General features: G+C 42.9%; 1 protein-coding gene across 13 annotated transcripts in view; it reads left to right on the top strand.

Moving 5' to 3' along the window:
* The window catches only part of FGFR2 (fibroblast growth factor receptor 2), an 85,228-nt gene that overhangs the window by 13,755 nt on the left and 44,914 nt on the right, over positions 1 to 26,559 (top strand). For 5 of the 13 annotated variants that reach the window (XM_075757732.1, XM_075757734.1, XM_075757730.1 and 2 more), the window contains exons 3-6: positions 6,534 to 6,800; positions 7,474 to 7,548; positions 14,750 to 14,919; positions 21,965 to 22,088. In XM_075757732.1, coding sequence (XP_075613847.1) covers positions 6,534 to 6,800; positions 7,474 to 7,548; positions 14,750 to 14,919; positions 21,965 to 22,088 — 636 coding nt within the window. The remainder of the gene's footprint in view (positions 1 to 6,533; positions 6,801 to 7,473; positions 7,549 to 14,749; positions 14,920 to 21,964; positions 22,089 to 26,559) is intronic. The other 8 variants (XM_075757743.1, XM_075757735.1, XM_075757737.1 and 5 more) reach the window with 2 other exon arrangements.

Genomic DNA, 26,559 nt, shown 5'->3' on the forward strand with positions numbered 1-26,559 from the left:
ATTTCAAAAAGCAGCAGACTAGTTTTAGGGGTTTTGGTGTGGCTGCTCAAGGTTGGGGATGTTTTCTCCCTCCCTGGTTACCAGGTCTTTGTGCAGAAGACATACTCATGCCTTGCTGTTTCTTGCTCCATCCTGTATCTGGAGATAAATCCTATGGTGACTGTTGTATAAAGAAGTCTTCATCCCGTAAGGAGCAGATTGTGAAGAATGGGGACAAACAGGAAGAAACTGCAGGGCAGCTCCCAGCAGCAGGAGGTGGCCTCGCTGGTGTCTCTGCTGTTTACTTTGCACTTGGCATGCTCCGAGTCTTCCCTGGCTTGGCTTCCAAAAGCCGAAAGCACACAGCCAAGCCCATGAGCATGTGATACTTGGCATTTTTGACTCATGTTGCGTGGTTGTGCAGCCATAACTCAACGATCACAACTATAAAGACAGGTAGGAGCAAGCAGGTTACAAGTGTTAGGAATTTTTAATCTCTGCATGAAGTCCAGACAAGCACAATTACTTTTTCTTTTGAGGAGTCTTCTCCCTTTAACCATGGGGTGAGACACAACTGCTTTGTAGCCATCAAAGCCACGCCGAAATAGTTCACGCATCTCACTCCATGTCAGCCAGTACACCAACACAGCAGGAGACCTCTTGAGGTTTGTCCCCACCGTGCTCTTCTGCTGGGTGCGGTAAAGCCCTTGTGTCTGTAGCCAAGGCTAAATGCTGCTTGGGAGTAGTTATCTCAAGGAGTTGCAGTTCTGTAATTGCTCATCTGCCAGAGCATTACACAAGGCAGACAGATGTAATCACGTGAGGATAACTTTTAGTTGCATACGCAGAGGTTTTTTTCTTGGCCAAGGGGTCTTGTAAGTGGTGAAACTCTTTGCTGCTCACCAGAATTATTTATTTTTCTAAATCTTCAAAGCTTAGGAAAACAAGTTGGTGCAGTGTAATATTTTCCCTTACCCGTGATGACATTGGCAAGTATTTCAATTGGAGGAGATTCACTTTTTTTAATGATCTTAATATATGTAACACTCAGTAGGAGTTGGCATGGTGCTGGAGATCCACGCTCTAGCAGGTCAGCGTGGCTGGAAGCTCTACACTTTGATAGAGTACCAGGCATGCGCTATGTGGCAACACTAACTTTGTTTTGCAAGTGTTAACTTCCTGGGCAAAAGGATTCTTCCTGTTCCCCAGATAATTTTTTTTTTTTTTGGGGGGGGTTCTGGTTTCATGTCTTGTACCCATCAGGTGACTAGGTCCTTATAGAATAAGGATAACGGGGTTAAAGAAGATGCCAGGAAAAAAATGTCTCAATTTATTTTGGAGAGTCTGTCACTTAACATTTTGTGAAAGTCACTGCTTTCAAGTAGAGCAGCCCAGGAGCTTGTTTTAAAGGAACAAGTGAAGACTTAGAATCTGCCACATATTGATGTTTGTAACTATCACGGATATCTCTTTGATGCTTTCTGTTTGATGAAGTTTTGCTACAAGGCCTAGATCTCTTTCGTCAGATTTGAACAATTAATTTTTTATACGTTAAGAGGGGTAAAATGATTCCTACTCTTTGCAGTGTTGTTTGGTGACAAGGGATTTTTTCAAAATTTTTTATTTTTTAGTGTTTTAAAATTATAGAAGGAACTGTAGTGATTTGGAAAGGAAAGTATTTTATCGGAACAGAGAGACCTCCTGGTTGTGCCTGGCGGAGGCAGAGCTGGCAGCTAGCTGACGGAAACGCAGCGCAAATGAGCCAGCAGGAATCCAGTGACTCTGGAACAGCAGATGGATGAAGTGCAAACGCCGTTTTGTCCCGCTTTGTCTAAGGAGCCACTTAGCCTTTGTGGCTTTGGTTTGCTTTTAGCTAACGGGAGGTAGTCACCGTGGCCGGGAATGACTCTTTGTGTTTTTAAATCAGTGGCCGTTTCTTTTGTAGGCTGAGTTTATCATCCTTCTTCAGAGAACGTGGAGCTATTCTGAATAGTAGCCTGCCAACTGAAGTTGAGGGAGAAGCCCACCAGCTCGTACCTGGGAGGTGGGAGGGAAGGTTGCAAACCTGACCGGTGATACCTGGGCATCCCGCTGCTGCAGCGGTTGCCTCCTGGAGAGAGCGCAAAGGCTTGGCTTTGGCTCACAAAGTCACGGGGACCCTGGCTGTTCTCTTCAGGCATAGCCCGACATCCCCATTCCGTGTTGCTTATCCGGCGTGGTCTTGGTGGATCTTCCCCAACGATGGGAAAAAGGGGAGGGAGGGGTAGGAGAAGCAGGAGGAGCGGTAGTGGTTGGCAGCCTGGTGTTCCCTGTGGGGACGTTCGGTTTTGCAATGAACCTCCTGGGTTCTTGGCAGGTCGGGTCCGTTGACCCTTCTGGGCACGCTGTGGTGAGTGTTTAGTTATTTACTAAAGCCTTTTGAAGGGAAGGTGGCTTGATGGGGTCTGAGGCTTTTGTGTTGCGGAGAGTTGTGTGAGAATCTTTGCTGGGGTTAGCTATTAGCTGATTGTTTAATTATTTGGCTCTGTAACTAAGTAACTAAATGCCTTGAGCCTTAAGATAAGCAGCTCTTTGTTAACATTTTAATAAATGGAGGCAAATAATAATAATTTAAAACCTAAGGAAGTATAAATCTCTCGTTTCGGTGAGTGAATCTTGAATAGAAGCATGATTTGGAATATAATGGCATGTATCATAATCTGAAATAGCACGTTCAGAATGTCCCCGGTCCTCTATTGTGGTCATGATTTTTATACAAACAGCATTTACTCCGTTTGGTGGCTGGATGGCATAAACCGTGCTGCGAGACTGTATAAGCAGGCGAAGAAAAAGTTCACGTCTGTTTATTTAACAGCAGCTTGGTTTTCCATGGTGGTATTGTTCAATAGCTCCACCTAGACAGTTAAAATACATTGTGTGCACCGCTATGACAAATAAGGATGTAGCTGAGAGCAGACAATAGCAGAAGCAACGTGCCCTCCCTTGTCCCCCGGTGTTTAAGGACACCACCAGAAATTTCACACATGCCTTTGTCGCTTGTTTGTTTTTTTGTGGGGTGATAGACAGGTGTTATTCACATCAGGTAATGCATCTTTGGAGTAGGAACTAATGCCGCAACGACAGGGTTTGCAGGAGAGCTCGCTTCGAAGGGCATCCCGTGCCGCCTGCCCTGGGCCGTGCAGAGCTCGCCCAGCAAAGGGCTGATGTACAGGCTTGTGGTGATGGCTGAAGGACACAGCTTCAAGGCAGAGCTTCAGAGACGGCTGGAGGAGCGTGAAGGTGAGACCAGATAGTCAAGCCTTGCTTGGTGGTGCAGGCTCTGCAGGGTTATCTGCTCCTTCTCCCATCGAGGTATTTTCACTAAGGGAAAAATCAGGAGGATGCTGCTGAAAACACCAGAGGATGGCCACTTGTAGCTTTATTTCTCTGGTATGCTCAGAAGACGTGGAAGTGGGGAAGGAATCTCGATGTCAGCCTCAGGGGAACCATTGATTTCATGGTACAGCGCGCACATGAGTTCACAATTTGTCCCTAAATTTCAGAGTGGTGTAAAAATCCTTGTGCGGTGTCCTGGAGAGAGAGTTAACTTTGCAGCGCAGGTTGTTTAGGTGCTGCAGGGAATTTTTTAACGGTTTAAACTGGTTGATTTTTGCAGTGAGGCTGTTGGGTGGATTCATGCCTCAGAATCCCACCTGTTCTCTGTTTGCTTTTGGGCACCATTTCAAACCCATGCTGGAAAAAGTTTATAGGCAAACATTATAAAAAGTGACAGTCTTAAGTGCTGCTACATTCTAGTTTGGCAACACAAAGGCTTACCTGAAATAACTCACCATTTCCAAACATGACTTGATTATTTCATGACAACACTTTGTGCTGTATCTTCCCTGATCCTCTAGAGAGAAAGAAATGGGGGAGGATAATATTTACTAAATGCCTATTTGAAACTTGTTTTTTCTTCGGTATACTGGTAATTTTTCTTGTAAAAGCATTTTTTTGCAATTTTGAAATAAACTAGTGCTCTTGAGTTTGTATTTGTGTCGAAAGACTCAGTGTAAATTTGAGGGTAGTAGTTCAAAAAGAGGTGAAATCAAGGATCGGAGGCAGAAAATTGTTTTCCTTGTAATTGTACGTGAACAACCGATCTGCCCAGGAGGATGTTGCAACCTGTGTGACCGTCCTCTGAGTTTCCTGGCACTCTTCAGCCAAAGCCTCTAATGCACTTAAAGGAGGGTTGAGTTATCTTCACCCATGGTGGCTTTAAAAAAGTTTAAACAAAGACATTTTTAGACTCCAGTACCTTGTTGGCACAGTGTAAACTCTGTAAAAGAAGTTTTTCTTTGCGGGTAGAGCATTGCAAAGAAGTCTTAAAAGCTTCAAAGTAAATTAGCTAACTGGCTTCAGGTACTTTTTTGAGTGGAATCAGAATTTAAAAAAAAATCTCAAGCAGATGCAAACATACTCATTACTGTTACAAAATATGTGTAGAAAGGAGCCCATGCTCCTTCTGGAAATTAGCTTTCTAACAGTATAGTATAGTACTCAGTGAAATATATACATTGCAGATCTGTGGATTCGTGACTGTATCGGCAAGAGTGCATTAGTTTATAAGGAGTATAAAGCTGTACTGTGGCTTGTCCTAGACTTTGAGATGGAGCTTCGCACGCTAAAAAGTTTAGAGACCTTGTTATAAAACCTAAATCCAAGAATCTTTGTAGTCTCCGTAATTGGTCTCGTTTAAGTGGTTTTAGGTAAGTCTCCTGGCCACCAGCTTGGTGTCATGCATGTGTCAAATCTGTTGTTTGAAAAAACATGTTTGCCCTAGGGAAAAATCCAAGAGAAGCTTTGCTTGCTTTGCAAGGGCACATCCCTGGCTCTGTTCTCCCTTTGCTTCAGGCAAACTCCCACTGAGGTCCCTGAAATGACATGATTCCAGGAGGAGTGGGAGGAGAAACGAGAAACTGGGCACGCTGTTTTCGAGTGCATTGATATAACCCGATATTTAAATGCATGAGTGTCCCACTGTGGTGGCCGCTTCTGGTATTCATAGAATCACAGACTATCTTGAGTTGGGAAAGACCCATAGAGACCACCGAGTCCAACTCCCTGCTCCTCTACCTAAACCTAAACTACTGACAGGGCTTCAGCCTTTCCAAGCTCCCATCCGCAGGCTAGCTCAGATGTGATGCTTGCCTCGGACTCCTCTGTTGAAAGTGTGATACGAGAAATGACGGCGCTGTACCCCGAGGGTGAGGAACATGGGTTTCAGGGTTTCTGTATTCTTAGAAGCGAGGGTGGACACCGAGGAGTCACCTATTTTAATATTCCCTCAGACTCCCAAACAGAGATGTGTGTGTTATTTATCCATGCTCAGAGTGGTGCACAGCTGGTGCCTGCGCGGAGAAGGATGTGTGCCGGGGAGCAGCTGCCTGTGCGGTGTGACCCTCCTCGTGAGCAAACAGGAGATGCCTTCATGCTGCTTTCCCTTATTTACTTTCCATCCCGGCCTTGGCGAGGCCCAGACGCTCGTGGGAGAGGGATTCTGTGGTTGTAGGGTCCCTCCACCCTGTGCCGAGCTGTCCCGCCGTCCTTGCGAGACGGTCCCCGGTGCCCGGGGCCGCGGTTCCCTTCTCTCTGCCGAGCGCCTTGGAAGGGGGAGATGAAGCCCTAGTAACTATAGGCAGATGTAGTTTTCCAAGGATGTTTGTTTGTTTGTTTGTTTGTTTTTTTAAAAAAAAGTGTGGTTTGAAATTCTGCTCGTTATTTGGTTACAAAAGGGAACTGATGGATGAGCCATTTCATTTTGAACTTCTGTCTACGCTGTGGCTTTGAAAGCTTCGCTTGTGTTCCTGGGTTTCTGCTCAGGAGAGGCCGTGAAATAAGAAATGAAGCAGAATAATATTAAAGGAAAAAGTTACTATGACTGGGAACAGAGTTGGCAGTGTGGAAAAGCAAATGTAGAGACTTTGGGAAGGGTGCAGGGAGCAAAATAAGAGACATCATATATGCTGTGTATGGGAACTCATGTTTATTAGCTTAGCTAGTGAAGGGGTTTTTGGTTGTCCTTTTCAGGTGATTTTTTGTTGGTGTTTTTTTTTTTTTTTTTGCTTAAAAAGCAACTTACAAAATCAGATGGGGAAAGATAAATATTCATTTGAATCACAGACACAAATGCTAAGGTGTAAAACTGAATTTGCTTATTGAACTGCTCCTGGCACCTCCAAACTCCGTGTCTCCCCCCGGGTTCATCTCACGAGTCAGCTGGCTGTGAGCAGCGAGGAGGTCGGGCCTTTGCGTAGGACAAGGCACGTGCCGAGTCACTGATCAGAAGGGAATGAGCTTTGTTTGTGGTTAACTTCTTGAAAATGAAGCCCATCCCATACCTGCATATGGTTCAGTTTTATGAGACAGATTGCTGGGCTAACCGGGATGCGGCTTTTTTTTATTGAACATAACTTGATTTCTGTGGATGAAAAGGGCCTTCACTGACTCTTGTTGGAAATTCTCTCCTTTCCCTTCTCTTTCTTCTTTTTCCTCCTTTCCTTCCACCTTCGCAGAGCCGCCAACCAAATACCAAATCTCTCAGCCAGATGTATATTCAGCACTCCCAGGAGAACCGCTTGAGTTGCGCTGTCAGTTGAAAGACGCCGTCATGATCAGTTGGACTAAGGATGGGGTCCCTTTGGGGCCCGACAATAGGACAGTCATTATTGGGGAGTACTTACAAATTAAGGATGCTACACCCAGAGATTCGGGCCTCTATGCTTGCACTGCTGTTAGGACCCTAGACAGTGATACTCTGTACTTCATTGTAAATGTTACAGGTGAGTTAAACATAGGTTTTTTTGCATGTGGAAGCTGTAAAATGGGATATAAAGACACATTATGATATAACGTCAAACAGGCCACTCGGGCACGGCGAGTTGAGCTGAGTTCTGTAGTTATTCCAGGTATTTTTCGTCCTGTCCTGACCCTGAAATGGACTCAGTTTGTATATACTCCTTTTACTTCACAGGATCTATAGTGATTAACAGCCTCTAAATAGCTCTCTGGTTTATGCCACTATGACACGATTAAATTATACAGAGCTGCTGTGATGATGATAAAGCCAGTAGAATAAATACAAGTTTCCCCCGCCCTGCACCAGAAGAGGAAAAGGGGTGTCCTACATCCTTTAAATTTAGAGATAAATCGTTCTGGAGATACTCAGTTCTGTTCAACTGAATGTCTTTCAGAAAAATAAAAATTGTAACTGGAAAGAGATTTTTTAGAGTTAGCAAGCTCCCTTTGGACACTTAGGGGAGGATTATTAGCTAGTTTTTGTTAAAATTCTATAAGAGTACCACATGTTTTGTGGCAGGATTTTCTTTTTCTATAGCTTCTGCACAACTAACATAACATCTGATCTCCTTGGTAGATAATCTAAGATGTAGCATATTGGTTTACTTGTCTGTAAAAATAGGCTGGTTTAAAGACTTGATTATTTTTAATGTGCAGATGCTCTTTCCTCTGGGGATGATGAAGATGACAATGATGGGTCCGAGGACTTTGTGAATGACAGCAACCAGATGAGTAAGTAACAGCGAACTGCCAGAAGTCACTAGTGAGATCCACGTGGAAAATAATCTCCTATCTTTTGCACTCCTGCCTTCAGAGCTTCTTGGTTGTTAACTGCATGGGCTGTCAAATAGCGGCATCTTGGTCCTTCTCCGTTTTCTGTTTCACATACTTCATAACTTGGAAAAGAAAAAAAGAAAAAATAAACTAATATTCTTCTAAACATGCTTTACTGGTCTGTACTTTCTTTCTCCCTTCTTGCTAGCTTTTCTGCAGTTTCCTTTCTTCCTGAATTGAAGTTCAGTCTTTTCTGGTTTAGACTCTCGCAGATGAACTAACTTACCCTGAACCCAAACTGAAATTTAACAGAAGAAACAAAGATCCAGCTCACTTTGTTAAAAGGTGGTATGGAAACTTTAAAAATAAAATTAAGTTGTAATGAGGCAAATCCTTCAATCCTTAATCTGGGCAGAAATCTCCCCGGGGAGAATGAATTTGGAGACAATGAGGTTCTTTTGTCTGCAAAGGACCTGAAGGTTTGTTGCAAAGAAAACAATCCGGCACTAAAACCACATTTTATGTGACTTATGCATGATGAAAATGGGCTAAAAGAGTCTTAAACCTATCTGAATGTTAAACTTCAATCCCTTTAGAGAATTTGGAAAGCTATTAATAGGCTCTAAATAGAGCAGTCGCTAAGAAAAAAGAAAAAAAAAAAGGAAAATTCATATTGGTTCCTTATGCTTCTACTCACTGTTGCAAAATCCCCTCGGTGACTGGTAGTTTGCTATCGCTCGTGCTTTGTGAAGTCAATAACACGCAGAAATCCTTTGCGGGAGATGTCAGCTAGTTACCGAACGCAGTAGCCAGGTAGTATATTTGCTCCTCAGCCTGATTAGTAATTGGCAGCTGTACGGTGTGCGTGGAACACTTGTTCACATGATAAAGTACGAGCCCGATTTCAGCTCCCCTGATTAGTTACTGTTGTGTACGGCTGCCCCTGGTCTGAAGCTGTGAAACATTAGATGCTATTTAAAATGATATAAGTTCTTAGCTGCCTGTTTGGCCCCTGCCATCTGTTAGTGTGATTAACCCGCTCTGATTCACAGGTGCAGCTGGAAGTGGCTGAGGTTAAGCAGCTGGAGGCTGCTCTGACAAAGGAATGCGGTGGCACAGATAACTGGCGAGTTTGGAAAAGGGACACTGCTTTTAAAAGAAGTTGTCTCGACAAAACCCACCAACCCAGGCAATGTTAGTGGTCCCCTGAAAAGGACTCGTGGGTAGAAAGTCATCTGAGGAAACGTCCCTATGTCTGTTATCAGCTTTCCTGGTGTTGGTCAGAAAAGGACTTGCAATTTTTTCGGTGTGTTAGCGAACACAATTGTGTTTCTAATCCGTGCTGATGGCTTTAGAGATTCACCATGAACACAAATGGATTTTGGAAGCACACACAGTGAGGGGAAAAAAAAGAAAAGGACCTGATCTCAAGGCAACTGTGCTCCATAACGTCGCGGTAACAATTCCTGCCCTTCCACACAACGAGGAGAACTGCCCCGTGGTGTAACGCTAGCGATGCTCTTGTAATATGAGCTATCATTTTAAGCTCCTCTTAATCAATCTTGATTCAGGAGCTGGTGAAAGGCCATTGACAATTTCCGTCTGCCGGGGATGGGGTGTGTACTTTAGCAGGGGTCAGTCACACTTTCCCTGCTCAAAATGAAAGATGCCTCTAGAGCGTGAACGTTTAAACATCTCGGATGGCAGGGAGAGCGCGGACTCTTGCAGTGTACAAGGGAGGAAACTGCAAGAAGACAGATTGCTCCCGAGCAGAGCGTTGTGCAAACAAGTCCTCGTGAGATTGCTTTTTACGAGGTGCCCACAAACTGCTGGGGCTTCTTGCGAGGTGCGGGCGGGCGCAGGGAGCAGCGCAGCCTTCCTCCCGATGTCTGAGCGCTCGATGGGAAGAGCTGGAAGAGGAAGAATGGTTGTGGCACCACATCCTCTGCAAGCAGTCTGTTTCAATGAGAAGTTGTGTTATAGTAACTCGGCTGGATTAATACAACTTTTCTGAAAGAGGGTTGTGATTTGGCAAGATCAGAGCTGTGTGGGTGTTAGGGGTGGGACTTGGCGTGGTGCTTTTGCAAACCACTGAAGCTTGTGTATCCAGTGTCTTCTAAGCCTTCCCATCAGTATCATTTGCCATTCCCCTTCTAGACTTTATATTGTGTCCCAAAGGCCACATCTCATTTAATAAACTGTCACAAGACAGGTTGAAAAGTGCAGGAGGAGTTGAGGAGTTGAGGAGTTGAGGAGTAGTCCAAGTCCTCCCCGAGCAGTGGTGTGCAGTGGTCAAATGCCCTTTACCACCTTCTCCTGCCTGGGGAAGTCCAGGACCTCACAAGAGTCCCTGGTTGCTGCTCTTTAAGAGAAGAAGTCTTTAAGTGTTTCCTGAATCATGGTTTGAGTTTTGCAGATCTAAAACAATTTAACTGATAATTTACATACAAATTACAGCTGTGATCGTTAAGGATAAGCAATGGAAATTGGCCTGGTTATGCCTTTACTGATGGAAACAAAAGGCCATAGTCTTCAAAGGTTGTTGCTTTTTGATGAAACAATTCTGATAAAGTCCAGCTGTCCTGGCATGTTAATTATGATGTGATGAGGCAGGAAATGGCTGTAGTGGCTTCCACAGGAAACTGAACCTTGGCATTCTCATTCCTGCATATTTAAAACTAAAGCAAACCTTTTAGAGCTGTTTTATTTATCATGGTAAGTATTCTTTTAAGCTTTTCTATTTTCTTTGCCTCTGTTACAAATATATATTTCAGAGGCCAAGGTTTTCCAGTGCAGGTAGAGAGGTTGTTGAGGAAATGTAGCCTAATTTTCAAGGCTGCCCAGAAAGTACGACTGGTCTTGAAGTCAGCGGAGGCTGTAAGTGGCTCGGTAGCTGTGAGGAGCAGCTCGTTCACGAGAGAGGAGGGCACTCGCACGTACAAATGCGCATTTGACCATTTGCCCTGTGTGTATTTTTAAGTAAAAGGCATGCATAGCAGATTTCACTCTGCGTTTGGTGTCTTTCTAGTTTGACAGATATTTCAACCGTCTGAAAAAACACTGTGGTAGATTTGTTCCAGACTGCATCCTGAATAGCTTTTTATTACTTCCAGCTTTTGTTGAAGGGATTAGTGCTCGTGGGGAAGGTGCAGCATTGGTTCCACTGCAAAATAGTCCTCTCTCTCCACAAAATGGCTTTGTTGGCAACTCGGTTTTTCTCTTCATTGCCCTAAAGTGGTGCTTCAGTTCAGTTCTGGAGGGCCACCTCCAGAGATACTGGCCTGGGACTTCCTTTTACAAAGCTAAAGGCTGATCATCATCAGTTCCTACTGGCAGCAGTGGAGAATACCTTGTTGGTACCTGTTGCTTCCTCCTCATTGTGATTTTGAGAGGTAGCCCTAACTTAAGGGATTTCTATTAATCCTGACTTGGTGCTGGCAAGGCAGCAGCTGTTGTGATGGTTGCACTGAGGTCCACCAACAGTAATTTATTCTGGAGACCCCTGGGTAGCCCTGAAGATGCTGTTGTTCTGCCTTGAATTCTAGTCAGGCGACTGGAGGCTTTATGGTTTTTTTTCTTTATCACCCTTTAAACAATTTCTTCTGGGCCAAGCAATGGTAAATTGGCACCAAGAACAAAAAGTATCTAAATGTAATCCACATGCTGTTCTTTTCATGCCTTGAAGAATCTCAGAAAGGATGAAACAAGGTTCAAATTCATCAAATCCTGCAGAGTGGAAACCCACTCAAGGGAGCAGCAAAAATTGGATGTTGCCTAGAAGTGTTTTTTAATTAAAGGTCAAATACAATAGTACTGAAAACCTTGGGGGGGTTTGATGTGGTCATTTCAGGCGCACTATTGCCTGCTCGAGGCGCTTGTCAGGCAGGCTTGGAGTTGACTACTTTTGTATTTCTTTGTATTAGATAAGTCCAAATAAAAAGTGAGGCGTCCTGAAGTGGTCCCCTGGGCTGCCTAATTTCAATTTCACATGCAGGAGATTTGCCTGATTAGATGTAATGTATTTGCAGTGGAGTGCAGTGTGGGTCAGCAGGATATTTTCTTCACTAATGAGAGCTCTAAAAGCAATCAGGAATTCCCACCCGTTCCCCTGCTGCTCGTTACTGCTACGTGCCGGAGTTTGCCCTGTTGTTACTGTGAACTTTTAACAGAGGTGCTACCTACTTCCACCTGTCCTGCTAGCAAAGGTGGGATGCGATGGACGGGGTCTGTAAGAGGAGTCCGCGTATAGTCGTTAGCGGCATATACTCGTTAGCTATGTTCGTTATTGGTTTTAGTGAATCGAGATGTTTTTTCTCTCAAGACAAATAGAAGCAGTAAAAGGTGTTTTTAGGTCACGATGATTTAATCTATAAAGAGAAATGCTGCGTGTTAATCGGATCAGTGCTATACGAAAGCACAACCTGAGGGCGAGCGTTATGGTTTGTGGATGTTGTGGCCTTTTTCTCTTAAACGCATTGAGGAGCTGCCAATATACGTTGCTACTACCTAGTGAAAAATGGTAGGGTGTCTTGAAGCGTTATCAGACGGCGTTTTCAACATGTGATGCCCGCATGTCTTTCTCCAAGCTCCCCTGTAGTTCAGGATCATTGCAGGTTATGCTGAGGGTTGTGCGAGGGAAAGCGTTCCAGGCAGAGGCTTCTCCAGCCCGGGGAGTTTCCTTTCCCCTTCTCTCCGTGGCACAGAACGGAGGTGCTTCTCTTTATTCCTGTCTGCATCATCCCGGCCTCTTCTCTGCTCCCACCTCTTCCACGGAGCAAAGTTTTGTCTCCCCGGGCATTTGTTGTACACATTTGTTGTACACGAGTCTTAGTGGAGCACTCCTCTTCCAGGAGCAGAGGTTTTGAAAGGGTGAGTGTTGATGGAAAGGGGGGGGTTATACGCAGGAAAACCAGAGGATGCGCTGCACTATAATGCAGAAAAAACCTGGCTGCATGAGGCAGCCTTCTTTGGGGAGCTGTTGGTGGCTGGATCCAGACCAACTCAGGTGCCCTGGTCCTGGGCTGCACCCTGACGGGCGCTCCTCCAGAGCTTGGTCCGTCCAGCCCTGGGCGAGCTGTGGAGCCTGTGCTTTGGAGGTTGTGCTTGCCAGCGACTGCATCCAAGCTTTTTATGCTCTCTGCGTGTGAGGAGGTGTGTGTGATGGATGTGACGAGAGGTGACCACGCTGGCTGCAAAGTTGCTGGGGCGGTGTTGCCAGTTTGGGGTCAAATCTAGGCATTCTGCTCTAAGATACCCGTATAAGTGGTTCGGATGGTTGGTTGGCTTTGACCTGCCGCAGTTTACTTTGACTTTGTGGGAATTGTGGGTAGGGCCCAATATTGGTCATCTTACATTGCCTTGTGGAAGATGTTTAGCGATCCAGAGAAAATATCCTTTTAATGTATCAGTACCAACATGTAATTCCACCTTTGCCTGGTATACTTGTAATGTAATTTGGTCTTTGCGTGTAGCACTTAATTCCTTTGGTTGGCTTTGTTTAAAGTCTTCTGTTATTTTAATGTGATCCTGGTTTTAGCAAATAATGTTAACAGTGATTTTCCTTGCATCCCTAATTCACTTTAGTCCGTGTAACAATTTCTTAGTGTTGCAGTTAATTTTTCAACAGTTACCTGATTTTCTATTTTGATTACACGCACAAATTTGCTTTGCTTTTCTACTTCATTAATGTTAACGCTAATTGCCACTTCGGGCAAAAAAAATAATCACTTATCGTTCTTAGCATCATTACGAGACTTGCTTTTGAAATGTTTTCTTTATACTCAGAGAGATGTTGTTAAAAGATTTATTCCTGTATTTTCTATCCAGCTGTATTTTTATTTAGAGAGGGGGGTGGCAGGATTTCTGAGTTTGCACTGATTGTAAGAACTGCTATAAATATTTGAGGAACGGAAGAGTTTATTTATAGTGGAGTGTGAGGCTGCTAATGAAGGAAATGAAACAGGGCTGAGAGAAATAGAGTTATTTTTCTGGACCCCTCTAGTCCTAAAAATTCCGCACTAATCTGATTTGCTTCAGGAAAACTTCATTGTAAAAGAAATTAATGTTTCCTACTATTAAACAGATCTCAAATCTTTAACTTTTTAAAAACTGTTATGTTGAGACCACGGAAGCGATGCCACGCAGACGCTGTGCAATGTTAGCCAAAGTGGTGCGTGGATCCAGAGCGTGGGTTGACCTTGTGTATGGGTCTATCCATCCCAATTTACTTCTTGGAGGGTAAAAACTGATGGGTTTTATGTTCTATGTTTTGTTCTTCTGTGTTTGCGACAAAGGATTGAGAACCTGGATGAGAGAGGGGGTTTCCACGTGCTCCTCTTGCTTCTCTGCGCCTGTGGGCACAGGCTGGGCCAGGGCACGGGAAGGAGTGAGCGAGCACCAGGAGAGCCTCGCCAGGAGCCAGTCAAAGTCGCGGCTCCAGTAAACATGGGCTCAGAGGGACGCTCTTGTTTTGTGCTGCGGTATTGGACATCACTGAACATTTGGGCTTCGACAGGCTCGTGACAGTGGGAAATCCCAGTGAAATGATCAATGCTGTTGCTGAGTTTTGCTGACCCACACTTACTCATTTGGTTTCTTCCTCTCTGGTGAAGATTTCTGAAATATATTCCATTTGTAAACAGGTTTGAGCGGGTTCTGTGGCAGTAACAGCACGGTTCACCTTGCCGTCGTACGCTGTGAGTTTTAGCACGCTGCCGGGCGGGTGGGTGTGTTTATCCCCCTTCTAACAGATGGGGAAAGGTTAAGGCTGATGCTGCCAACAAGTCTTCTGACTTGGTCTGTCTGGCTTCACAGCCGAGGTCCAAGAATTCCAAGTTTGCTGAGCACTCAAGTTGAGGTCAAAAGCGTCTGATCATTTGAGTCTGCTGAAAGCTCGGTCCCTCTGCCTTACTTGACATACACAAAACAAAGGATATCTGCAGTTAATTATCGGAATTTTGTCATAAATTACATACTCAAAGCTGCAGACTGAGCCGTTTGCAAAACTCTGGTCAACACTTGCGACATATGATTTCCAGTCGTGTACTGTTTCTAAACCAGGCTGAAAACGAATACGTGCAGCGCTATACGTCAGTGGAAAGGGCTGGAAAGGGAGCTCGGATTCCGAATACTGATGTTTCTGGATGTCTCTTTGAAACAGGGGCACCTTATTGGACTCATACAGACAAAATGGAGAAAAGGCTACACGCGGTGCCAGCAGCAAACACCGTCAAGTTTCGTTGTCCGGCGATGGGAAACCCAACACCGACCATGCGATGGCTGAAAAATGGGAAAGAGTTTAAACAAGAGCATCGTATTGGTGGATATAAGGTATGTTCTCATGATGTGATTTTGCAATTTCTGTTCTTGACCAAGGCTATAAAAAACCAACAACTTGCTGAAGTCAACAGAAAATCTTTTAATGGCCTTGGATCAATTGTAGAAGCAAAAAAAGTAATTGTTTTCTTCTGGAGAAGGGTGGGTGGTTTCTTTGGCGGTTACTGAGCACTAATTCTATATATTTTTTTTTTTCTTCTCAAATTCAAGTTTGCAGCATAGCAGTGCAGCTAAGGATTATTTATAGAGAGTTATTTGAAAAACTAAAGACTGACTTTGCAAAGCAGAGCAAGAGTATTTTGCTCTATTCATTTTCAGCTGCATTGTTAAAAACAGGACCATCTACTCTGCTGATTGTAGGTGGTTTAATAAAGGAAAGGTTGGAAGTAAAAAGTTATTTTCTATAGAGTTTATGGTCTGTGAAACTGAAATGGGAAGCAGAATTTGAGGGAAAGTACCAGCAATTACTTACAAGGGTTTGTTTGAATTTTAAACAGCTTCAGATTAGATGTTTTGTTCTAAATTGGTGGTTACTGATTAAGAGAAAAATTTAGGGAGGCAAGCTAGCTCTGTGGGTTAGTGCACGGACCTTTAACCTCCCGGTATCTGCCTAGGTCAGGTCAGAAGTCAGGATTCGGTCATCTTACCCTGCTCCTTAGAGGGGATGGGAGCGTGTGATGTTGAAATTGCTGTTCAAGCATTACCCTGGCCATCGTGCTCCAGTTTCTGAGTTACCTCCTCTGCCGACCTTCTGTCGGTGGCTTCCTCGCGTACCCAACACCTCAGCGACTTTTCTCCAAAGATGAGAAGTTTCTGAGTTACTCACCTTGTGTCACAGTTGTAAGCCCCAGCCTAGAACTTCTACTGAGTTGCTCAGAGTTGTAATGGTAATTAAAACAGAAGTTAACTGACTTTTCCAGAGGATGGAGTAAGCTCAAGAGTGAGTTCTGGGGGCTGCCTCCCCCCTGTACCACACCGCTGCCTTACCCCAGTGATCGCAGTATTTTCGGGGTGCCGTGTTTTGCGATGCCCTGATGGAGCCAGGGTGTACGTTGCTTCGTGAGCTGTTGACTCAGATCCTGCTTGGTACAAAAAAACATATGTTTTCCAGTGCAGAGGAGGACAAGCCATAGTCTCCTTTCCTCGCTAGCTAGATTTACTGTAGAAAGTGTCAATTTTTCCAACATTTGTGTTAGCAGAGAGCGCAGCCCAGCAAGTCTCCCTGTATGAACGCTAATTATCTAAGTAGACTTTTCCATCTATGTTTGCTTACACCATAAATTACTGTTGCTTATGAGTGTACACCTGGCAACACCTTCTGCCTTTCATAACACTGTGGAGTGTTAATGAATTGGCTACAATTCAGTGATTTTCACCTTGCTCTGTGCTTTTTTTAAAAACAAAAAAAAAGCCAATTAAAAAAAAAAAAACCCACCAACAAACCCAAACTAATCCTGTCTTGGAAAATAATAGTAACTCTTTCGGTACTGACTGACACATTATTTGAACACTTTATATCTCACCAAGGGGAAATGCAGATACTGCTCTTGAAAACCACGAAGGAGAAAGTGTGTCTTGCGAGGCAGGATGGAGATAGCCGGTCTCTGGCTGGGGAGGGTGATCTTTGGCGGGGTAAATCAGCCCACGCGGGGCTCTGCGCTGCCACGGCTAGCCTGTGTTAGGGATCTGGGTGAGCTCAGTCAGACCTGTGCCCGTTAAGCGGCACAAATTAAATTTTTGCTCGTGTGTATTAAACATGTACAATTTCCTAGGTATGTATGTACTCTGGGAAGAAACAACAGATGACTATTTCTAAAGCCAAGCTGGATAAGTGAAGTGTATACCTAAAATTCTAAACCATAACTTCTCACATCTCTCTAATCTAAAGGAAAAAAAGAGGGGACTCAGCTGTGGATTTTAGGCTTCCTTGTTGCTCGGAAGTACATCGCATTTTAAACGATCTGGTAGCATTTACTTTCCATTGTCATTCTGCTTACCAAATCTATATATATTCCAGATTGTGTTGGTGTTTTGAATAACCATCTTTTTAAGATGGAAGCTTGTTTTCAGTGAATGGATGTTAAAGAATGAGGCCTCCAGAGCTTCTGGAGGCTGTTCCCTCTTCTTGTTAGAGGGGAAGGACGAGGTCACCATGGGCTTAGTTCAAAATTATTCTGAAATAAAGGGAGAACTGTATTTTCTTGACATCTCGATACCGACAAATTTGTAATGCAGGAATCCTCAGAAAGGACTGAGTCTTTCCATGTTGGTCTTTGTTCAGCCAGGTGTCACAGCAACTCATGATAATTCTTGTACACTAGTTTGTCTTGAATCTGGGCGTTGCTATATGTAAAGCATTTTTGCTGGAGATCTTCATATTCATAATACTTTGGCTCCAGCTATTCTAGTTGCTCAAACTTGGCCATATCTGCCATCACCAGTTGATGTAACACCATCTGCCCCTTTCGGAAGAGGCAATCATCCCTTGAAGACTTTAAGAACAAAGTAAAGGGAAGGAAAACGTGAAGCTTTCCAGTAATAACTCCAGCCACCTCTCTCCTGCTGCCTTGAGCTAAGAAATCTCTTCCCTTTATCACAATCAGATAGTGGCCTGTACCACTTTGTCCTGCTGACTGGGGAATGTCTTGAGTCAATTTGCACTCCGGCAGCCTAGCAGAAGGGTGTATGTGCTGGCCAAGATAGCTTCCAGAGCGAAATTCCTCCACCATGACTAATTCTGGGTGGTGAATTTAAAAATCGAACCTTTTATTATTTTTCAAGGTATACCCAAACTCCTACAGCAAGGAGAAAGAGTTAAGTTATTGAATGTCTAAAACCTTTTTAGTCTTTTTTTAATCTGTCTTTAAAGTGACAATAGCTCTTGCTTGTGCATTTAAAGGCACTTTATAATGTCTTTGAGTGAGTAATATAAATCCTCTATGAGAGACCACAGGAGCCTTTACTTTTCTGTACACCACCCGGAAAGCAAATGTACTTCTATCGGTTGTTACTGTTTAAGTATTAACATGTGTGTGTTTTCACATATGCATTTTGATAAGCTTCATCACTACAGTCATCTTATACACATTTAAATTCAGCCAGGTAAATACAGACTAGAGTTCTGTCTACAGGAACTGTAAAAGCCTATGGCTTTGGTATGGATGTTCTGCACTTGTTCTCTCTGCCTGAGCAGAACCAGTATATGTCTGAACTGTGCTGATTTTGTGGGGAATCACATTTTTGTTTCTAATCCTTCTTTCTTTAGAAATTCACTTAAAATTGACCTCTTTTTACTATATTTTTTGCTAAGCGACAACTTTTCATGATGTATCTGTTCACTGAAGACATGTATTTCAAAATTAAACAAAACTATCCACAATTTTTTGTATGATACTCCAAAAGCAAAATGTTTCTATGAAACACTACTTGCCCTTTCCTATATTTCTGACCAGTATTTCTTGGCATTTTGACTCTAGTTCAGGTTTCCCACCTCCAAGCTCTTATCTTAAGGGTACAGTTGTATGCATTTGATATTGATGATTTAGTTTAAAATTTGAATTGTTCGGAGAGACTGTCTGAAGAATTGGTTAAACATTTGGTGGAGAAGATGGCAAAAAAAAAAAAAAGCACCTCAGTAATTTGCTAGAAGTGTGCATAACAAGTAAGTGAAAAACCATGTTGAGATTATATTTATTATCTCCATCCTTTTGCAAATAAAGTACCATTTTTGAGTATGAAGCACAGGTAAACCATGAAAATAGGTATTGCAAAGCAATACTACTAATAATACTAAAAAAAAAAAAAAGGATGGCAAAAGCAGTTATTAAACTGTGATGGCAAAGTGTGTGAATGGTCAAGCTGTGATTCAGCATGTGGTTTCCCTGAATTTCCCTATATCAAGAAAAAGCAATGATGAATTGGAAGGGATACCCTGAAGACCAAGTGATGGAGCGGGTGGAACTGTGTGGGTATTCTCCAGGATTTTGAAAGAACTCAATATGAATTAGGGCTTCAGGGAACAAAACAGTAGAAACACTAGGATAGTAGCTGGCAAGGAGCTGGTCAGGTTGGACAGCTCGAAGGGTTTCCTACAACTGGTAAGTCTCTGGCTGCGGACACGTGTTCCACCTTTTCTGGACCCCATATGCCTGGTGAGGATGCTCCCACTTTCAGTGGCTTGTTGCTGCCCTCATGTTTTTTCCTAGTGGATTAGTTCACATGAGCTCCCTAAGATGTTCTGTCTCCCAGACGAGCTCAAGTCATCTATGTAAACAGCTTAAACAGACCCAGCTGGTACTACCCGGGGACACTTATTAGGGAGTGTTGGGGGAGCTGCAGGACTGGTGTCTTCAGTTAGAAGGGCTCTAGTGAGCAACCAGGAGGGAGCTAATGGCTTTAACCTGCCTTGCCAAAGAGACCGTTCATTTGCAACTTCAGTCACAAGGGTGGGTGGGGGTTTTTTTGGGTTTGTTCCCCCCCCCCCCCCCCCCCCCCCAAAAAAAAAGAATATCACTGTTGTAGTTCATCTGTATGCAGAAGGCTGGTGTAAGACCTTTGTACCATGGAAGCTTTGAGCCTCTTTTGAAATTAGCTTTTACATAAACTGGTGTGATGTTGGTGATGGTTGTCAGTAACGGCACCAGTTGTGCTACCCAAAGGCCAGGGAGTGACAGCACGTTGCTTAAAAAGACCATGTTAGCAAAGCCTCTAGGATCAGGGCGCTTCAGGGATGCGGCAGGACCGTCGCACATCTAAGAATGAAAGGTTCAGTTTAAGAGTCTTCAGCGGGAGAAGATGCCGTCGTCTCCAGCAAAGGGGAGTTTTTCTGGGCTTTGCAATGCTGCACTTGTGACCAGAAAAAACTAAGCCAACAAGCTGAGTCTAGTTGAATCCAGATTCGTGACATAAATCCAGTTGTGTGACGATGTGTCATAAATGCTTTGGGCCTCTACAGCGGTTGTTTAGCTTAAACTGAAGAAGCATAAGCTGTTGTTTTATTATAAAGATACTATCTCTTCTCATTGGCGTTACAAGAAGGGAAATTGCACAAATACTTTTTAATATTGCCATCTAGTATATCTACTTGTGGCTGTAAGTTGTATTTTCTTATTGAATGCTAAACAATCTCTTTTGTTTTCCTATTAAATTAATTACTTACAGCTTGTTACCAGTTTTTATTTTGTCTTAACTTCCGTGGAACCATGATCTGTTCTTCCTGTTTTGCAGTCAAATATTTAGAAACACTTGCTTGGATTCTGAGAAGTGTGATGTAACTTGTAATGGCAAAAAGTTCAGGTCACTTTGACCAAGTTTCCCCCCAAATAGCTTATAAAGAAGTAAAATATTCAAAATATGTAGCTGTTATGTTTGTTATTTACCAGTGGTTTATGACAGTAATTCTTCCTGACCCAAATTTTGACTTTCAAGGTTGCTTAACAGAATAAAGAGACAATAAAATAACATTGATAAACTATTTCTATCTTTATAAGCTTATTTCTTAGCTCTTAATGCTGTGGAAAAAAAAAAATCAATACATAGTTTTGATGTGTACTATTAAGAGTGGGAGCTGGGGAGAGGAGCTCTAGGTTTGGGCTGGAAATTTTGAGGTCGTGTGACACATTTCTGTGACGTTAGGTTAGCATCCAAGCCCTTCACCTGCTGCTGGAATCTGGTCTAAGTTTTCTCTGTTTTTCAAAGCCCACATGGCCAGTCGTTAGCTAACATTATTAGCCTGTAACTGAACAATAATAGTCCTATCTAGCTAATCAGGTAATTACTAGCTGGGGGGATGAGGAAAGCCAGGAGCCCCTTACAGAGAGGACTCTCTTCTTGCAAGGGTTGAACTGAAGGCACTTTTGCCTCCAGCTAGTGTGAGGGCTCTGCTCTTGGCACCGGGGCTGCAGCCCTGCGTAGCCTTTTCCTGCTGGATAAGGACCTGTGCAACAGTCAGGCACGAAACAGGGATTTCAGACCTATAGTTGTAATGATCTTTTAAGAATGTAAGTACTGGAAGTGTTGCTGAATGGTCCCTAAATTTTTCTGGTGTGCTGCGCTGAATTTCCACTTTCCATTTGGATGATTAAAATTACTGTACCAGATTGTATTTTATTCCATTTGCTAAAATACGTACTTTGCAGTATAAAGTTGTACGTTACAGCTACATGATGTTAAGATTTTTGAGCGCTTTGTCAGAAATGTAATGCTAAAACAAGGGATTAGTGGATAGCCAGCAAAAGGTCATTTTGGGAGCCAACTTATGATGCAGGAAATATATATGTGTTCCGGATGACTCTATATCCTTCCAGTATTGGGCTGGATCCCATTTCCTGCAAGACCAATGCCAACACTCCTTTGGAGTTCAAATGGGAACAGAATCAGCACCTTTAATATATTCTGTCCGAGAAGGATTGTAGGAAATAAATGTATGTCCTTATGCTCTGCTTCCCTGTGGATTTTCTTCAGGCATTTTTCCTAAGGCAGCATCTTCATTTCTTTCTCACGGTACCCCAGAGCAGCAAGAGATGTGGCCGCTCGGTGTGTCTGTGGGAGGGATCCCAAACATTGCCCTTCCGTACTTTGCTTCTCCAAAACGCCTGAGTTTAGATGTTAGGGGATCGTATCCATCCTGCATTGCTGGTGGGTAGTGCATGTTATCAGATGGCCGTTTGGAGACAGATGGGAAATATCCTGAGGGTGTGAATTTGCTTTGGAGTGGATTGAGAGGGAAAGCTGGGTAATTGGTGCCGTCCGTCCTGGTAAGCCTGGTAGGACTGATTGTGCAGCGATGTCTGCAGTGCTTGCATCAGGAATGAGGTAAATTTATAGCAGAAGGCATGAAAACTTTCACTGCTGCAGCCGTGCTGTACCCGATCAGGAATAAATAAAATATTTCAGTGTCCAGAACTGTCAAACGAGCACAGAAGAGGCTTTTAAACATGGATTACAAAAGGTTAACTATTCAGAAAACAGTTCTTTTGGAGGGGAAGAGGGTGAAACTATGCTAGTGAAGTTCCCAACCTCTCTGGTTACAACCCGGCAGGTCCGCAACCAGCACTGGAGTCTCATCATGGAGAGCGTGGTCCCGTCTGACAAAGGAAACTATACGTGCATAGTGGAAAACCAGTACGGATCCATCAATCACACGTACCATCTCGACGTTGTTGGTAAGTAAAACTCTGTCACATGTAAGACGATGTTTTTAATTAATGAGTTTCTCTATTAAAACATTTAGAACTAAGCTGATACATTTTGCATTAATTTTGGAGATCATTTCACAGTATTTAAAGATAAGATTTCACCACATAATCACTTGCTACATAACTTTGTATATTCATCTGTCTCATGTCTGTAGGACTAATTTACCCACGCCTTAGCGAAGGTGTAATATCCAGTGAGTTCGTGTGGCTCTGATACACCTACAAGCTTACTGTGATGAATAAATAATAAATACTGATATGCTTTTAAAAATTAGTAATACAATTTTATTACTTATACAATTGTACTAACACAAATTTTAATAACTGCTGTTATGAAAACTGTCAAGTGATCCTTTACATTGCTGTTATTATAGCTGAAACGATTTTTTTTTAAAAAATGAAAAGCTAGATATTGACTTTGGTGAAGCTAGTGCAGATCTGGAGCTTCAGGAAACATACTTTGCATTCACAGCACTATAACAGAAGTCCGACCATAGCCTGTTGCATGGGCTATGAGGAGTCCCTGAAATATAGGCGACAAAAACTGTGAAGAAGTGGTTTTACTTGAGGACAAATTCGAAAAAGCTAGTCTGAATTCTTAGTTAGTAGCAAAGCTGCGATTCAGCAGGACTCTTAAGCACATACTTAGTCTTAACTTAATATTAACTTAATATACCAAAATCCTGTTCACTTTAATAAGGCGTACACATATTTATTGAAGTGCTTAGCTAAATTAGGGCTTGAAATCTCAGGAACCAATTCCATTCACCCCTACTGTTGCTGGTTAGCCTGGATGGGTGTGAGCAGTTTTGTTGACTCTGAAGACATTGCTGTCCAAAAGCAGTTTGTTCTAATAGGACCTGCTGGGGGTACCTTCGGGGATCTGAGCTGCGGTTTCTGAAGTATGTCTTGAATGGGCCTTGCTCTCTCCAGGCTTGTGGGATGATCTGAGCACCATAAGCTGTGAATAGAACTTTGGATCAATCAGTATCGAAAGCAAAAAATTAATTTGATTATTGTAAGCTATTTTTGGTTGGTGACTGACAGCCCAACTGATCAGTGGTGAGAATCTCACTGTGAATTTAGGTTTATATGGCCAAAACAGTGACAAAAGCTTCATTTCCCTATTTCTTGATTTTTTTTTTTTTTACACAAATAAAAATACATTGCTCTCATTGCTTTGGATGCTCTGTAAAAGTAATGTCTTATTTTGTCTGGGACCACTTAAATCTCCGATAAACCCCCAAATCCAAAAGAAGACGAGTGCCAGCTTTTCAGGCAGCAAGAAGTGAAAACATTCCCCATAAAAACACCAGTGAGAGCTAGCCTTTGTGGAGCAGAGGAGGAAAAAGATAATTTTGCGATGGGAATGCCGTCGGACTGAAGCCCTGCCAGCAGCCCCAGTACGTTTAAGTCTTCAGAGCCAGTCTGTGAACCACCCGGCTCACCTGTACTTGGTTTTAGGTAGTCATCACTGAGGATTTTTTATAGCCTTGGCGATACTTTGTCATCCTCAGTAGAGTGAGCTATGGGTACTGTTGAGGTGAACCGACTGGCAAAGTCATTTTTGATTGAACACTTGTTTAAACAAAGTGTATGGAGGGTGCAGCAGCGGCGGCTGCCAGAGATGGTGTAAATTGTGTTCTGCGTGCATCAGTCCTCTGCCGACCACCTTGCCCCGGAGGGCGCGGGCTGCTCGCGTGGGCTCGCCAGGGACAAGGCTGGATTTACAGAGCCTGGCCCAGGAGGATTGTAAGGAGATGATGAGTTGTGGGATTTTTGGAGGTTTGTTGGGTTTGTTTTTTTTTTTTTCTTAATCCTTTAGGGAGCCTAGATTGACCTAACTTTGGTTTTGCTTGAAACTGTTTTGTAGTAGGCTATGTGGGAGGAAAAAGCCAGTTTTGCAATATTGGGAGTTTTCCTTGCTGAAACAAAACTGCTTAAAAATTCCCCTTCCCTTCTCTGTCCCCTGCTCCTTTTCCTCATTACCATGCCATGTTTCATCTAGCAAATGTGTTCATGGATGATGTGGTCACTTGAGTAAATATTTGTCAGAAACCCTCTCACCTCCTCTCCCCCTTTGAGCCTTTTGAATGTCTTACATTGAGGAATATTATGCAGAAGTTTATTTTTCCTGGCAGTAAATTATAGTGACCTGCATGAATGAGTGGAATGGTAATAAGGATTATGTCATTTATTTAAATGTCTATTCCTTTGCTACAGAGAGGCAGAAAAATAAATAATGAGGTTTTTCAAAAGTGAGTAGCAATTTGGGGTGCTGGGTACCCAGCTGGTGGCACCCAAAGGAACCCTGATTTTCCTTGGGTGAATATTCAGCATTTTCTGATGCTTGGACCCTATGAGATAGCAAACCAAAAGTCCAAAAGTGACTTCTGCAAATCCCAGTCTGCATCTTGGGGTTCTGCGTTCTTAACTGTTTTACTTACTTTAATTTGATGAGTTAAAGGCTGTAATTGTTAGTTTACTTTGAAAACATATGTATGGGAATGCACACCCTAAGATATCTGTGTTGAATTTACTGTGAGTCTCTCAAGAGATACTGCTCTGGGATTTTAACCCAAAAAGGGGATTGATGTTAGAAAGCTCAGACATTTCTGTGTTACCGAAAACTTGTAATAATCATGGAGGTTGGGCATAAAATTGCTGAAGCAGTAAATAAAGGCTGGCCAGAAGGGGAAACTCTGACAGTTTTTTCTAGTTAAGACAGTTCTACAGAAGTTAATTTTGTGTCCTTTTTTTTTTTTTTTCCTTTTCTGTTTTCATATGAATTTTCAGTTCCCACAGGGTTGTGAAGAGTTATGGCTGTTTGTTTAGAAGCAATTGCACATGTAGACCGCATCTTAGAAACTTCAGGTCGTAATTTTTGGTCAAGTTGTGTGTGCAAAACTGTCAGTTGAAAGCCTCTGAAATTGCTTTTCCTATATGGTTTAACTGGTTCCAAAGCTGATTAAGTGTAAGTAATAGCAAATGGTATTAAACATGGTAACGTATTACACTAACATGAGCATCTGACTGTATAGTGTAATGTAGAGAACCCTCTGATTATGTCACAGATTTGGGAGGTATCCCAGCAAAAATCGTGCCAAATAATGACACAACGCTAGTTAGGAATATCCAGTATTACTTGATGCCAATAACTTTCCAAACCTTGAACTCTTTTGACAATTAAAAGCCTGGAGCCAGCAGGGCTGAGTAGTTTTCAGTCAGAACGTAGGTGTGAAGTATTCTCGTTTTTACCTTGTAATTACTTGCAAGAACCCTCTTAAAATAGTCAACTCAGCTCAGATGGTCTCGTTCAGATTTACAAACCTGGCAAAACCGTTCCACTGCATTTTTTTTTTTTTTTTTTACAATGGGAGTAGAAAATACTGAAGAAGAAAGCAGCGCGGCATTGGCAGCCCCTCTGTGTTGCACAGGATACTTGTGCACGTTGACCGCGTTAGTGGGGAATTGTCCTTATTATTTAAATGCTCGGGATACCCCAATCGACTACTTTTTCCTCTCTCCTCCTCCTCCATTTCAAAACAGGGACTTAAGCAAGCTTTGCTCGGGATGCAAACGCGTTAGATTGCAGGAGCGGCAAATGGTGGCGATACAAAACTCCGTTAGGATCCTGTGCAAGGGAGACAAGTCGATTTTAGCTTTTTATTGGAGTACTACCCAGAGGCTTCAATTAATATCGGATACCTATTGTCCAAGGCAACGTGCCAGCGCGTAGTAATTGCTTACAACTGAAATGCGGAGGGGCCGGGAGAAGGAAATGTCACTGTCCATTTTATAGATGAAAAACTGAGCTGTGGAGCGATGAAATTTCTTGCCCTGGGTCACACAGGAAGCTGGTGGCAGAGCCAAAAAGTAAAGCTGGTACTTGAATCCTAATCCATTACCTTAATTAAAAGAATGTTCTTTCCCTTGTACAGTTTAGCCCATCAGCTGGTTTTTTACATGCAGCTGAAGTGCCTTTCTATTCTTTTGTGTTTAACAGAAGGTAGAAACTCGCATTTTTATAGTAAGCTTACTAATAGACTAACTCCATTCTCATTAAACATATATAAAGTCATGCGGTCTTAAGGGAGAATGAATGAAAACGATGTGGCTTTCACTTTTGAGTTGTATTGTAGTGAATCCGGGTTGTAGGAAGCAACGTGGGAATGCAGCCACTGAGACTTGTATATAATTAGATCACTCTTGGATTGCAATTATCGCTAGAGTACGATTTCAGCAGCGGCAGTTCTGTTTAAGCATGGAGGTAACTAATTGAATTTTTATTTTAACAGCCAAAAAAAAAAAAAGGTTAGTCTGAACAAGTCCTAGTGCAGGTAGCCATTTCTGTCCTATTTAATGTCATCATCCAGGGAAACAAAAGATGGTTTGGTTTCAGATGAAGTTCGCCACATTACCTCATTTACTGGGTTTC

Source organism: Balearica regulorum, chromosome 7, assembly GCF_011004875.1.
Source record: "Balearica regulorum gibbericeps isolate bBalReg1 chromosome 7, bBalReg1.pri, whole genome shotgun sequence".
In the NCBI taxonomy this organism is placed as follows: Eukaryota; Metazoa; Chordata; class Aves; order Gruiformes; family Gruidae; genus Balearica; species Balearica regulorum.